The 13,877-nt window shown below is 44.0% G+C and overlaps 1 protein-coding gene across 1 annotated transcript in view; it reads left to right on the forward strand.

Annotated features, from left to right (window-relative positions):
• The window catches only part of ARHGAP42 (Rho GTPase activating protein 42), a 169,491-nt gene that overhangs the window by 34,698 nt on the left and 120,916 nt on the right, over nucleotides 1-13,877 (forward strand). The window contains exon 2 of the mRNA XM_053385674.1: nucleotides 8,856-8,951. Within this exon, the coding sequence (XP_053241649.1) occupies nucleotides 8,856-8,951 (96 nt within the window). The remainder of the gene's footprint in view (nucleotides 1-8,855; nucleotides 8,952-13,877) is intronic.

Raw genomic sequence — 13,877 nt, forward strand, 5'->3', positions numbered from 1 at the left:
GTCTTACCTGCATCATGCATGTAATGCATTCTACCAGTACCCCTTTGAACAATCATGCCTTCCATCAAAGAATCTTGGGAGCTGTAGTTTGTTAAGGGTGCTATAAGAGTTGTTGGGGGGTCTCTATGCCCCTCACAGAACTACAATTCCCAGAGAGTTTCCTGGGAAGGATTGCTAAAGCACTTGGGAATTGGGCTCTCCAAATAACTTTCAGCACCCTTAAAAAACTATAGTTCCCAGGATTCTTGGGGGGGGGGAACAGTGATTGCTAAAATGGTAGAATAGTGCTTTAAATGTCTTGCATTGGCTGCTAATGTGTTGCGGCATGCATTCTTTTACTTCACTGCTACTACTTTAAAATATATTTATGCACATTTGGCTTTTTTCTCTAGCAGTTGAGAGGAGTGGGGTGTTTGTGAAAAGGGGAAAATACCCCGGCCAGTTTAAAATCAGGGTTGTACAAGGGGGAGGCTACCTGAGGTGAAACAGAATAGGATGGGTGGCAGTAAAGACTTCAGGGTCCCCTTATGTGTTCCTCTAATCCAGGCACCCCCAAACTCAGCCCTCCAGATGTTTTGGGACTACAATTCCCATCATCCCTGACCACTGGTCCAGCTAGGGATGATGGGAGTTGTAGTCCCAAAGCATCTGGGGGGCCTAGTTTGGGGATGCCTTCTCTAATCGTTGGGCCCCATCGGATATGCCTGGTAATATTAACTTACTTCTTCTAAATACTTCTTTATTCCTATTTTAAAGCCATTTTTAATTCTTCCAGGCTTCGCTAAGCATAATCACTTTCCCAGCTGGTGTGTTTACAATCTTAGCTATGGAAAAAGAAAAGCGAGGGTGAAAAAAGGGAGGTGTCCCACAGTGGCAGGAATGAAATTGGCTGTATTGGGCACGGCAGCTGTTGGGGGTCCTGTACATGTCAGCAGGGCGCACTTGTTCCTTCAGCGTATTTTTGATTATTGATCTAGTTTCCTGGCTGTTGATTGTTCTGGTAGCTTGAAGTCCCAAGTTTTCTTTCCTACCTAGCAGGGCTATATTGTTGGTGGTGGTGCTGCCCTGTGGAACGCCCTCCCGTCAGATGTCAAAGAAATAAACAACTATCTGACTTTTAGTAGACACCTGAAGGCAGCCCTGTTTAGGGAAGTTTTTAATGTTTGATGTTTTATTGTGCTTTTAATATTCTATTGGGAGCCGCCCAGGGTGGCTGGGGAAACACAGCCAGATGGGTGGGGTATAAATAAATGATTATTAGAGAGGGGGGAGACCCCGAGATTCAAAGCCCAAACACCTCATACTAGTTGGCAGTCTTGTCCTCCTTTATTTATAAAGTACATTTCCCCACACTCTTTTCTATACTGTGAAAGTGTGCCAGAACAACAGCTAAGTGGAGATCTCAAATATTTTGTATAATACAACTGCCAAAGCTGCAAACTAAAGGGAAGGGGGTCTTATCCCTTGCCCCTCAGATTATTTTCCTGCCAAAGAATCACTGCCTCACGTTTTTCCTGTTGCCTCTGTTCTCTCTCTTACCAAGCCTTTAAACTTTTTTTTTTTTTAAAAAAAGCTATTTCTCTTGCTTTGTTTTTAGGTGTTTTTTTTAGACAACTTGAGCACCCAATGAAAGAAAAGCAGGATGGATGAATAAACCTGCAAGCAGTCTTGTATGTGGGACGCGGGTGGTGCTGTGAGTTAAACCACAGAGCCTAGGACTTGCCGATCAGAAGGTCAGCGGTTTGAATCCCCGCGAGCGGGTGAGCCTCCGTTGCTCGGTCCCTGCTCCTGCCAACCTAGCAGTTCGAAAGCACGTCAAAGTGCAAGTAGATAAATAGGTACCGCTCCGGCGGGAAGGTAAACGGTGTTTCCGTGCGCTGCTCTGGTTCTCCAGAAACGGCTTAGTCATGCTGGCCACATGACCCGGAAGCTGTACGCTGGCTCCCTTGGCCAGTAAAGCAAGATGAGCGTCGCAACCCCAGAGCCGGCCACGACTGGAACCTAATGGTCAGGGGTCCCTTTACCCTTTACCAAACTTAAAACCATGGAGAGACCTGGTCTGAACAAAGACATTGGATTCTTATCTCATTATACATGACAAAGCCATTTTTCACCTTCTCACCCCTTGCTTTTTCCTGTAAGACCTATTGCAGTCGTTAAGAGTCGTCAACAGGCTGATCACAGCTATCAGCCAATCCCCCATTCCCACCACCCTTCTGAGTAATACCCCTCCCCACCTTCTCACTATATAGAAGGATCTGGCAACTTCTGTTTCAGTGTATCTGAAGAAGTGTGCATGCACACGAAAGCTCATACCAAGAACTAACTTAGTTGGTCTTTAAGGTGCTACTGGAAGGGGGAAAAAAAATTGTTTTGACTATGGCAGACCAACACGGCTACCTTTCTGTAACCTTTTAGTCTTGTCTGTGGTATTGCTCAGGAATGATAACACCACTCTCCAAACCTGGTGAAGTTTTGAAAAGTTCGGACTGCTATTTTGATTCATCCAGTTCAGTCAAAATTGTAGAATTGGAAGGGACCACAAGGGTCATCTTTTGCAGCCCCCTGCAATGGAGGCGTCCTTTGCCCAATGTGGGGGTCAAACCCACACCCCTGAGACTTGAGAGTCCTATGCTCTACCATCTGAGTTGATGTGGGAAAGCGATTCTCTGAAAGCAGGATGTTTTTGAAAACCACTGCTTTAAAAGCGATCGTTACCGAGGGATGTGTTTTCTCATAGTGCCTTCATCTCGCTCAGCGTTTTGCGTAACAAATGGGTTTGGTGTTTTACAACCACGATAACATTTCCTTTTATAAAAACCCTCCCTATGCCATATGTTTCTGACTCGACACATCAAGCTGTGTGTGGGTTGACGCATAATCCCCAAAGCAGAGGGTGTTTCCATGCAATTGCTGGTTTTATAATGCTTGGGCTTTTATAGGAGAAGCACACAGCATTAGATTTATTTATTTCATAAAGTTTATATACTGCTCGACTGTAGGGAAAAAATGTCGGTGCAGTTTAGGTAAAGGTAAAGGGACCCCTGACCATTAGGTCCAGTTGTGGCCAACTCTGGGGTTGCGGTGCTCATCTCGCTTTATTGGCATAGGGAGTGGCATACAGCTTCCAGGTCACATGGCCAGCATGACTAAGCCGCTTCTGGCGAACCAGAGCAGCGCACAGAAACGCCGTTTACCTTCCCGCCGGAGTGGTACCTATTTATCTACTTGCACTTTGACGTGCTTTCAAACTGCTAGGTTGGCAGGACAGTGCAGTTTAGTAGTGGTTTAATATAGTAGATTGTATTCAGAATGGTCACAGGACCAGTGGTGGGTTGTTGTTGTTTTTTGTGTGTGTAGGGATACGGGTGGCGCTGTGGTGTAAACCACTGAGCCTAGGACTTGCTGATTGGAAGGTCAGCGGTTCGATTCCCCGCAATGGAGTAAGCTCCCGTTGTTCGGTCCCAGCTCCTGCCCACCCAGCAGTTTGAAAGCACATCAAAGTGCAAGTAGATAAATAGGTACCGCTCCGGCGGGAAGGTAAACAGAGTTTCCATGCACTGCTCTGGTTCGCCAGAAGCAGCTTAGTCATGCTGGCCACATGACCTGGAAGCTGTCTGCGGACAAACGCTGGCTCCCTCGGCCTACAGAGCAAGATGAGTGCCGCAACCCCATTGTCGTCTGCGACTGGACTTAACGGTCAGGGGTACCTTTACCTTTTAGGGCCTTTTCAGATGTACTGTTTGTCAGACTATAGCTGCTGCTTCCTTTCCAGGTTTTCCTGCGTGCTTCCACATAGAATCCTAGAATTGTAGAGTTGGAAGGTACACCACGGGTCATCTAGTCCAGCCCCCCTTCAATGTAGGAATCTTAACTGAAGCTATCCATGACAGATAGCTATCCGACCTCTGCTTGAAGACTTCCAATTGTGGAAGACTCAGAATAGTTCTGAATCTTTTTATTTATTGTATGTGCAAGGAAATGTATGTCGTTTCCCATATTCTGTGTGGCATTTTGGGTATATATTTTGAGCAACTGTCATTTCATGAGCCATTTTGGCAGGAGGTTTTTATTATTATTTATTTATTAAATTTGTGTACCGTCCTTCATCCGAAGATCTCAGGGCAGTGCACAGCATAAAAGTACAAAAGTTATCCCTAGCTCAGACCAAAACAGTTAAATCAAGATGTTCATGATATCTGTTCTCCTCCATGAATAGAGTGGAAATCTCAAGTGTGACTACAACCACAGTTCTCAATCTGAACACATCCTGTCATTAGTGTGGATGAGGAAACATGTGATATCTTTCCCCAAAATGGTGGCATTTGACCAGTGAGGAGAACAGTCTAGTCCAGTTTGCTTCCAAAAACAAACAGCAGCTGTAGCACTACATCTGAAATTGGGATATATTTAAATGGGAATCTTAAGAAGCTTGGTCTGTAGATGTATTTATCAAGGGGCACTTGGGGGATGTAAACCAGGACTGCAACTTCCAGACATCCAGTTTAAAAACACACCCACACACCCCTGCAACAACTGTGTTCCGTGGATCGGATGTTTGGCCTGTCAGCCCGCTATTTAGTTGCTGAATTTTGGAACGGGGTGCAGCCATTCCCAGACTATACATAGCAGTGATATTCAAACACTTGTTTTGTTCTGTTTAATGAGGTCATTTCATCTTGCACCCATGGCTAGTTCCCCTCTGCGCCTGCTTCTTGCTGGGTGCAGCCCATCATTTATTTCTCCCCTCTCCACCCACGTTGACATGTGCCTGCTTACCCCCTCTGATAAACTCAGAAGCAACGGAAAAGGGGACATTTCCATTGAGCTGTAAAGAGTGAATGAATGTCCATTTCACTGAAGTGCCTCAGACTTTACAAATATTGCAGTGGCGTTTCTGTTCACCCTGACCTCTCATGCTGAGGCCAAAGCTTAAAATCTCCATGTTCATTTATTTACTTAAGATATTTCTAGCCTCCACTCTTTGTTACGAAAAGGAATCCCAGAGCAGGTTACAAATGCAATGATAAAGCTATCAGATAATGAAACCATAAAACGTGTGTAGCAGTTACAACTGATAATCCTAACAGCAAACCTAAGAGGCACACTCGCCCTAAGACCTGAGAAAATAAGGAGGTCTTTTTATCTGGTGCGGAAAAGTCTTTTTAGACTTGGCACCAACCATATTAGTGGGGTTTCTGTTGTTGTTGTTTAGTCGTTTAGTCGTGTCCTGCTCTTCGTGACCCCATGGACCAGAGCACGCCAGGCACTCCTGTCTTCCACTGCCTCCCGCAGTTTGGTCAAACTCATGCTGGTAGCTTCGAGAACACTGTCCAACCATCTCATCCTCTGTCGCCCCCTTCTCCTTGTGCCCTCCATCTTTCCCAACATCAGGGTCTTTTCCAGGGAGTCTTCTCTTCTCATGAGGTGGCCAAAGTATTGGAGCCTCAGCTTCAGGATCTGTCCTTCCAGTGAGCACTCAGGGCTGCTTTCCTTCAGAATGGATCAGTTTGATCTTCTTGCAGTCCATGGGACTCTCAAGAGTCTCCTCCAGCACCATAATTCAAAAGCATCAATTATTCGGTGACCAGCCTTCTTTATGGTCCAGCTCTCACTTCCATACATCACTACTGGGAAAACCATAGCTTTAACTATACGGACCTTTGTCTGCAAGGTGATGTATTAGTGGGGTAGGAGAGCTAAAAATATGTCAATATATTTCACACCTGGCAACCCATTTGGTTTCAGATAGTACATGGGTAGAAATGTCTAAAACGCCCAGGGCAGAAATTTTCTTTTTTAAAAAAAAAAAATAATAATATTTATTACTTTTCCAACAGTTTGAACACTACAAAAAAATTAAACAAGACAATACAATACAAAACAAAAACACTACATAACACTAACACATTAAACTAACAAAACAAAACAGAAACAATTTTAGACGCATCAAACAATTTCAATATCTTATCTTTCATTCACTTGTTTCAACGATTTCCTCACACCTCCCTTTTTGTATTCCACTTCTGTTAATTGTTTCAGCAATTCCTTTCCATCTTCCTCTGTTTTCTGTCCTATAATTATCTTAACATATTCTAACCTTATTTTTTCCTTTAATACACTAATAATCTATTTGTACTTAGTTCCTTGTAACATTTCTACTAAAGCCATATAACTTCATTCCAACATTTTTCTAACATTCATTATTTTTATAGTATTTCTGTAAATAGTCTTTAAACTTTTTCCAGTCTTCTTCCACCGACTCTTCTCCCTGGTCTCGGATTCTGCCAATCATTTCCGCCAGTTCCATATAGTCCATCAACTTCATCTGCTATTCTTCCCGGGTGGGTAAATCTTGTGTCTTCCAATACTTCGCGATGAGTATTCTTGCTGCTGTTGTTGCATACATAAAAAAAAGTTCTGTCCTTCTTTGGCACCAATTGGCCGACCATGCCCAGGAGAAAGGCCTCTGGTTTCTTCAGGAAGGTATATTTAAATACCTTTTTCATTTCATTGTAAATCATCTCCCAGAATGTCTTAATCCTTGGGCATGTCCACCAAAGGTGAAAGAATGTACCTTCAGTCTCATTACATTTCCAACATTTATTGTCGGGTAAATTGTAAATTTTTGCAAGCTTGACTGGTGTCATGTACCACCTATAAATCATTTTCATTAAATTCTCTCTTAGGGCATTACATGCCGTGAATTTCATACCTGTGGTCCATAACTGTTCCCAGTCAGCCATCATTATGTTATGTCCAACGTCTTGTGCCCATTTTATCATAGCTGATTTCACCATTTCGTCCTGAGTGTTCCATTTCAACAGCAAGTTATACATTCTTGACAAGTTCTTAATTTTTGAATCTAACAATTCTGTTTCCAATTGGCCCAGGGCAGAAATTTTCATGGCCCTCCAGTGCTATGGTGGTTCATTTACCAGAAGTAATGTATTTCCAATAACTACAGAAGTTGTACCTATACAGTTGTACCTCAGAAGTTGAAAGGAATCCATTCCGCAAGTCCGTTCGACTTCCAAAACGTTTGGAAACCAAGGTGTGGCTTCTGATTGGCTGCATGAAGCTTCTGCAGCCAATCGGAAGCCGCAGAAGCTGTGTCAGACATTTGGGTTCCAAAGAACATTTGCAAACTGGAACACTCATTTCCAGGTTTGCGCCGTTTGGGAGCCAAAACGTTCGACTCGCAAGGCGTTTGGAATCCAAGGTACGACTGTACTTGATTCTGACCAAGGTTGCTTGCAGGCGTGTGGTAGTCTCAGTGATTCCTGGGTGAAATAGATTATCTTCATCTTTTTCTGTATGGTTACTCACCTGGTTTCTGTCTTGGTCTGCTAGCGCGGTCTCTCACAGGAACTGAGTACAGTGGTACCTCGGGTTACAGATGCTTCAGGTTACAGACGCTTCAGGTTACAGACTCCGCTAACCCAGAAATAGTACCTCAGGTTAAGAACTTTGCTTCAGGATGAGAACAGAAATAGTGCGGCGGTTGAGTGGTGGTAGCTAGAGTCCCCATTAGCTAAAGTGGTACCTCAGGTTAAGAACGGTTTCAGGTTAAGAACGGACCTCCAGAACGAATTAAGTTCTTAACCCGAGGTACCACTGTAGGTGAAATGTCCCTGTTGCTTCTTCTGGATCTCTCAGTTTTGAGGCAAGTGCTGTGGGTTTTAGCTGCACAGTCGAACTACTGTAGCCTCGCCCCTCCCTGCCTGCTCCTTGTCTGCCCTTTGTATTTGTTCTGGAGGATTGGGGAAAACCCCAGAATAGATTTAGGAGTTGTAAGGGAGAGGAGAAAGCGGAGAAGTTCCCTGTGCAGCTAAAACCCCCTTGTGCTAGCAGAACTGTTTAGTTGGATACCTCCCGGAAAGAAGAATTAAGGGTAATGGTACTTGCCAAAAACCTCTACTCTTCACACTTGTGCAGCAGAAGCTCTGCTGTCTCCTCTCATATGTGCAGCTGTCAAACGAGAATGAGGCATTGCTTCAGTAGATGTTTTCTGCATATCTAGGAATAAGAAGCATCCAGTGAGTCTGCGGGACATTCGCCGAGAGTGCATTTAACTCCACGTGTTTTGTAATAAAGAACACACATTACGTAAAATATTAGAGGCAGCGCAGCAGTTCAATATATCGAGAAGACTGCCAGATGAGCTTCTGTTTTGAATAACTGCAATTCAGTTTCCAGTGTGTTCTCCAGGATTTGCAAAAGCAGGGCTGCAGAGAATACAGTGTATCAATAGAAAACAATGGGATGTAGAGAGCGTTGCAGTAGTCTGAGCGGGAGATAACTACAGCATGCACCACTCTGCCAAGACAGTCTGCAGGCAGGTAGGGTCTTAGCCTGCGTACAAGATGGAGCTGGTAGACAGCTGCCCTGGACACAGAATTGACCTGTGCCTCCATGGACAGCTGTGAGTCCAAAATGACTCCCAGGCTGCGCACCTGGTCCTTCAGTGGCACAGTTACCCCATTCAGGACCAGGGAGTCCTCCACACCTGCTCGCCTCCTGTACCCCAGAAACAGTACTTCTGTCTTGTCAGGATTCAAGCTCAATCTGTAAGCCGCCATTCATCCTCCAAAGTGTACCTGTGTCCTGTCTATCTGTGGTGGTGGTGTGTGTGTGCTTTCTGGTTTTTATTTTCTTAAGTGTTTACATCAAGCAAGGTTATGTGATCCTTCATTATCCTTCGATGTGTCCCTTACCTTGAATCATGTAATCAAGTATACCAGGATACAGGAGAGAATACACACACACACACACACATTTACAGTAAGTGTATTCCAAATATGTATTTCTCTGCAATGTACACTCTGATCATTTTCGATCTTTTTCTTTTACAGATCTATCCATAGCAGTACAAAAGTTTTCCCAGTCGCTTCAAGATTTTCAGTTTGAGTGCATTGGAGATGCTGAGACGGATGATGAAATTAGTATTGGTGAGTGTTCTACACTGCTTCTTCTCTCCTTACTAAGATTTTAATCCTATGCAAAGTAGAACTTGTTAGAATTACAATACCAGTGTTCTCTTGGCACTTCGGTTCAGAAGCCAGGAATAGACAGGATGATGGGTTTTCAGTCTTCCTAATGCAAAATATTATAATTGCGACATTGCAAGATTGCATAGGTTGTGCAAGACAATAATTATAATGATTCTCATTGGAATACTTTTAGGATTGGGTCTCGTCTGGGAGAGCCAGCTACAGAGTTTGACTGTCCTATCTAGCATGGGTACCACCTGCTCTCCTTTCTGCCCTCTGCATAAATCTGCTATGTACATAAATTGCAGTTTTGGACTCGCTTCAAATTTATAGCGTCACGCTATGTTTCTCCCATTCTTGGCTAATATCAACAATCACTTAATCCTTTTTACAGCTGCTATTCTGCTTCACTGTTTCTAAATCAGTTGGACAATGTATGCAGAAGCTGTGTAATGTGTTCTTTCATGTGAACAGGATCACCCACTGTTCAAATCAGGGATCACCAGTTTTTATGCTGTGGATATCCAAGGATTTGTGTGAGTTCAAGCTTTTCCAAGGCTGCAGTGGCGTAAGATTCATGGCCCATCCTGTTAGCTTGACTTTTAATCAATGAGATATTGAAATGTAGCCTGGAACTTTTGGGGGTTTAAAAAATATCTGTTTACATGTGGTTAATCTGAGAGAGAGAGAGAGATGCTATAGCTGAAGAAAGGCTGATCATTTTGAATAAGAACAGGGGACCCCACCTATGGGGAGAGATGGCTAGAGAGGGATGACAGAATGTGAAGAAATGAAAACCATGTAAAAATCCCATATATTTTTGGCTGCTATCTGTGGGGTGGTATGATATGGCCATATTAATCCTTCCCAGATGGACATTAGATTGAAAACGCAATACATCACTCCCCCTATTGCTAATGCCTGCAATTCCTTCATCTTCCAAAATGACACTTGCAATCTTTCAGCCGCAGATGATAGATGGCGAAGATGCAAGCATCTTAGCTGTTGAAGATGCATTATCATGAAGTGAGCTTTCATCTCTGAAACTGGATGAGAAATATAAATTGGCAGGGAATGGGTGACATTTAGATCAATTCTATGTCAAGTGCCTGGTGGGTTTTTTTAAAATAAAAATTCAGTGGAACTAAAATGAGAGTGTGTTCACTTAGACTGTGCTACGAAGTTCAGGTGCTGCTTTTGGGATTCCCATAGACACCTGGGTGGCCACTGGGAACAGGATTAATAGTAGTAGTAGTAGTAGTAGTAGTAGTAGTAGTAGTAGTAGTAGTTATTGTTGTTATTTTATATGCTGTCCATCTGACTATGTATTTGGGCCATTAACTCTTTCTTTTTTTGTTTGTTTGGCACATAAAAAGTATAGCTGGCAATATTTGTCTATTGGGGGGAGAACCCGAACCACTTCAAATTCCACAGTTGGGTAATACCTTTTATTAGGACCAACCAAAATGCCACAGGAGTTTGGCAAAGCTTTTGAGTTCTCTGGAACTCTAGATCAGGCAAGATGTTACACAAAGGCACGAGGAATGTGCGGGATGAGGAAAAGAAGAGGGGAAATGCAGTAAAAAGTTAGGCAGCCATGCAGTTCATTTGTAGATTCAGTTCCAAGATGGCGACCTCTTGGGTCATGCAGCCAGGATTCTGGTACGAAGATGGAGCACCGGGGGTATGTGACAAACGAAAGGCTGACTTTGTAACCCAGTTCTGTCCCAACCTTAAATAAAAAACACATTTCTGCAGTTGGCAGAGCTACTTGGCTTCAAATGACTTTCTTAACTTAGGGTCACATTCAGACCATACATTTCAAGCTCTTTAAAAGCCACCACTCCCCTCAAAGAATACCGGGAACTGTAGTTTGTGTAGGATTCTGAGAATTAGACCCCTCACAGAACTGCAGGTCCCAGATTCTTTGGGGAAAGCCATGACTGTTGAAAGTGTTTAAGAGTTTGGTATGGTTTACTTCTGCTCCCTGCCTAACACGTGTGTTTTGCAAAAGTTCTCCAGGCTCACTTATTCCTTCTGTCTCCCAGCTGTAAAGCCCCATTTGCACTGGCTCATTTATCACTGTTCTTTGGGGGAAAGGAACAGCATCCTGTGGGAAGCATTCTCAAGACAGGGACATTCTCAGATTTCCCTCTCTTTCCTGAAAGGCAACGTACAAAGCCTGCATTGCAATGTCTCTTCCCTCACTCCCACTTTTCTTAAGGGTTAACTTCACAAGGTTCCCCAATAAATGCACTTGTATCATGCAGGTCCGTATAGTTAAAGCTATGGTTTTCCCAGTAGTGATGTATGGAAGTGAAAGCTGGACCATCAAGAAGGCTGAGCGCTGAAGAATTGATGCTTTTGAATTATGGTGCTGGAGGAAACTCTTGAGAGTCCCATGGACTGCAAGAAGATCAAACCTCTCCATTCTGAAGGAAATCAGCCCTGAGTGCTCACTGGAAGGACAGATCCTGAAGCTGAGGCTCCAATACTTTGGCCACCTCATGAGAAGAGAAGACTCCCTGGAAAAGACCCTGATGTTGGGAAAGATGGAGGGCACAAGGAGAAGGGGGCGACAGAGGACGAGATGGTTGGATAGTGTTCTCGAAGCTAGCAGCATGAGTTTGACCAAACTGCGGGAGGCAGTGGAAGACAGGAGTGCCTGGTGTGCTCTGGTCCATGGGGTCATGAAGAGTCAGACACGACTAAATGACTAAACAACAACAATCATGCAGATCGAAGGGCTGAGCAAAATTTGGGCATGAGTGGATCATAGTAGTTTGCAGGAATCAAGGTTCATAAATCAAGTCAAGTAAGAATTGAATCTGCAAGTTCCGGTCTTGACAGTAGAACTTTTTTTTTCCCCTTTGGGGAAGAGCTACAGCTTAGGGGCAGACGTTGCATGCAGAACGCCCTTCCCGGGTGCAACCCCCAGAATCTCCAGGTACAATTGGGAGACACCCCAGCCCAAAACACTAGAGAACCACTGCCTGTCTGTATAGATAAAAAAACCAAGCTTGATGGACTAATGACTTAGCATAAGGCATCTTCCGATGTTCAAATGGAAGCAAGGTCTCTCTTATCACAAAAGGGCGAGCGACTTAGGTGGCACTAATGTGTGCAAATATTTGCCAGTATGTAAACTCACAGCTGTTTAAGTCATATAATGGCTCCTGTCTTTGTCCTTCGTGCTTGCACAAATATTCCTCAGGGTTACTAGCCAGAGGAAATACCTTGTTCCTTTCTCCTCTCTTTCCCCCGCCACTCCCTAAGAGCGAAGGTAGGTGTACTTTTAGCGCATGGCGGAAGTGGCTTCAATAGCTTGTTGGCTTTTGAGCACCTTTAAGTATGTTAGAGCTAATAGATTTAAAAACCTCTCCTCTTGGGTAATGTGCATTTTTGCCTGTCCGTAATGCATCCTTGAAGTGTGCTAAGGACTCTTGCCTTGCCTAGATGAAGGGCAGAGTGCGGCCATTGCCCCTGTGGGTGGAAAACAGATCCCTCAACCCTCACTTAAAAGTCGAGGAAAGACTCATTTCATTAATGAAAACAAAACAAAATGGTAACAAACTATTTTTGAAGTTTGTGTCTGGAGTGCGGAAGTAGAGGGTGGATTTGAAGAGTATTACACCTGCAGTGGTGGCAATTTTGATAGTCACAAGAGGACTGTGGTGGAAGGTAGATGGGGTTAGCTGAGTAGGAATGGGTTTAGGAGATTATTAGTTCACCCCAGACTTCAGATCATTGTGAAATGATTTCCACCAATCCTCAGACACTTGTGTTTATTAATCCTGGGTGAAACAGGATTGAAAACCTACCACGATACTTACCTAGTTCTCTTAGCCCAGTAAGGCTGCGACAAAGCCATTTCATAGAGTTCCCAGATGTTCTCACCTCCAAAAAGTAATACCAAAAGCCTTAAGCTGTAAATTGCAAGGTGTTGAATAGCTTACCTAAAAAACCCACAGCCACCTACAGTTCACAGAGCCGGGAGAATGTGTCTTCCTGGTAGGCCTGCATAATGAAGCAGAATTCCTCCTCTATGATGTGGTGGAGGAAATTAGTAAGGGATCACTGAGCGTTAGCGGTCACGGAATCAGATCGCTTTTGATCTGCCGTCATCAGCAGAAGCGTAGATTGCTGGCTCATGATTAACTGTGGTCGATGACTCCTTGGCCTCGGGGGTTTGTCTGTGTAGTCCTCTAGTGCTACATGTGTTTCGCTGAATGTTAATAGATAACATAATTTGTTTTGTGAACCCATTAGGTCATGCACTGGTAGCTTCCCACCCCCTCAGGTGTGCACGGGAAATGCATGGTGAGGGAAGGGAAGGATCTCATGCTTTTCCAAGGTCACAGAATGACTCACTCCTCCCCTGACAAGCTGAAGACCTTGGAGAAGAAGAAGAAGAGTTTGGATTTGATATCCCGCTTTATCACTACCCTAAGGAGTCTCAAAGCGGCTAACATTCTCCTTTCCCTTCCTCCCCCACAACAAACACTGTGAGGTGAGTGGGGCTGAGAGACTTCAGAGAAGTGTGACTGGCCCAAGGTCACCCAGCAGCTGCATGTGGAGGAGCAGGGAATCGAACCCGGTTCACCAGATTACGAGTCTACCACTCTTAACCACTACACCACACTGGCTCTCATGGAGTGTGTTCATGCTTTCTTTCAATTTATGGTGGAAGACCATGTGGCTTAACTGGAAGGGTAATAATATTAATAATAATAAATTTTATTTATACCCCGCCCTCCCCAGCCAGAGCTGGGCTCAGGGCGGCTAACACCAGTAAAATTACAGTAAAAACATAATGGGGCGGGGAACTAATTTAAAATACAGGTTAAAATGCAATTTAAAATGCAGCCTCATTTTAAAAGTAGC

This window comes from Podarcis raffonei, chromosome 4 (assembly GCF_027172205.1).
Source record: "Podarcis raffonei isolate rPodRaf1 chromosome 4, rPodRaf1.pri, whole genome shotgun sequence".
Taxonomy (NCBI): Eukaryota; Metazoa; Chordata; class Lepidosauria; order Squamata; family Lacertidae; genus Podarcis; species Podarcis raffonei.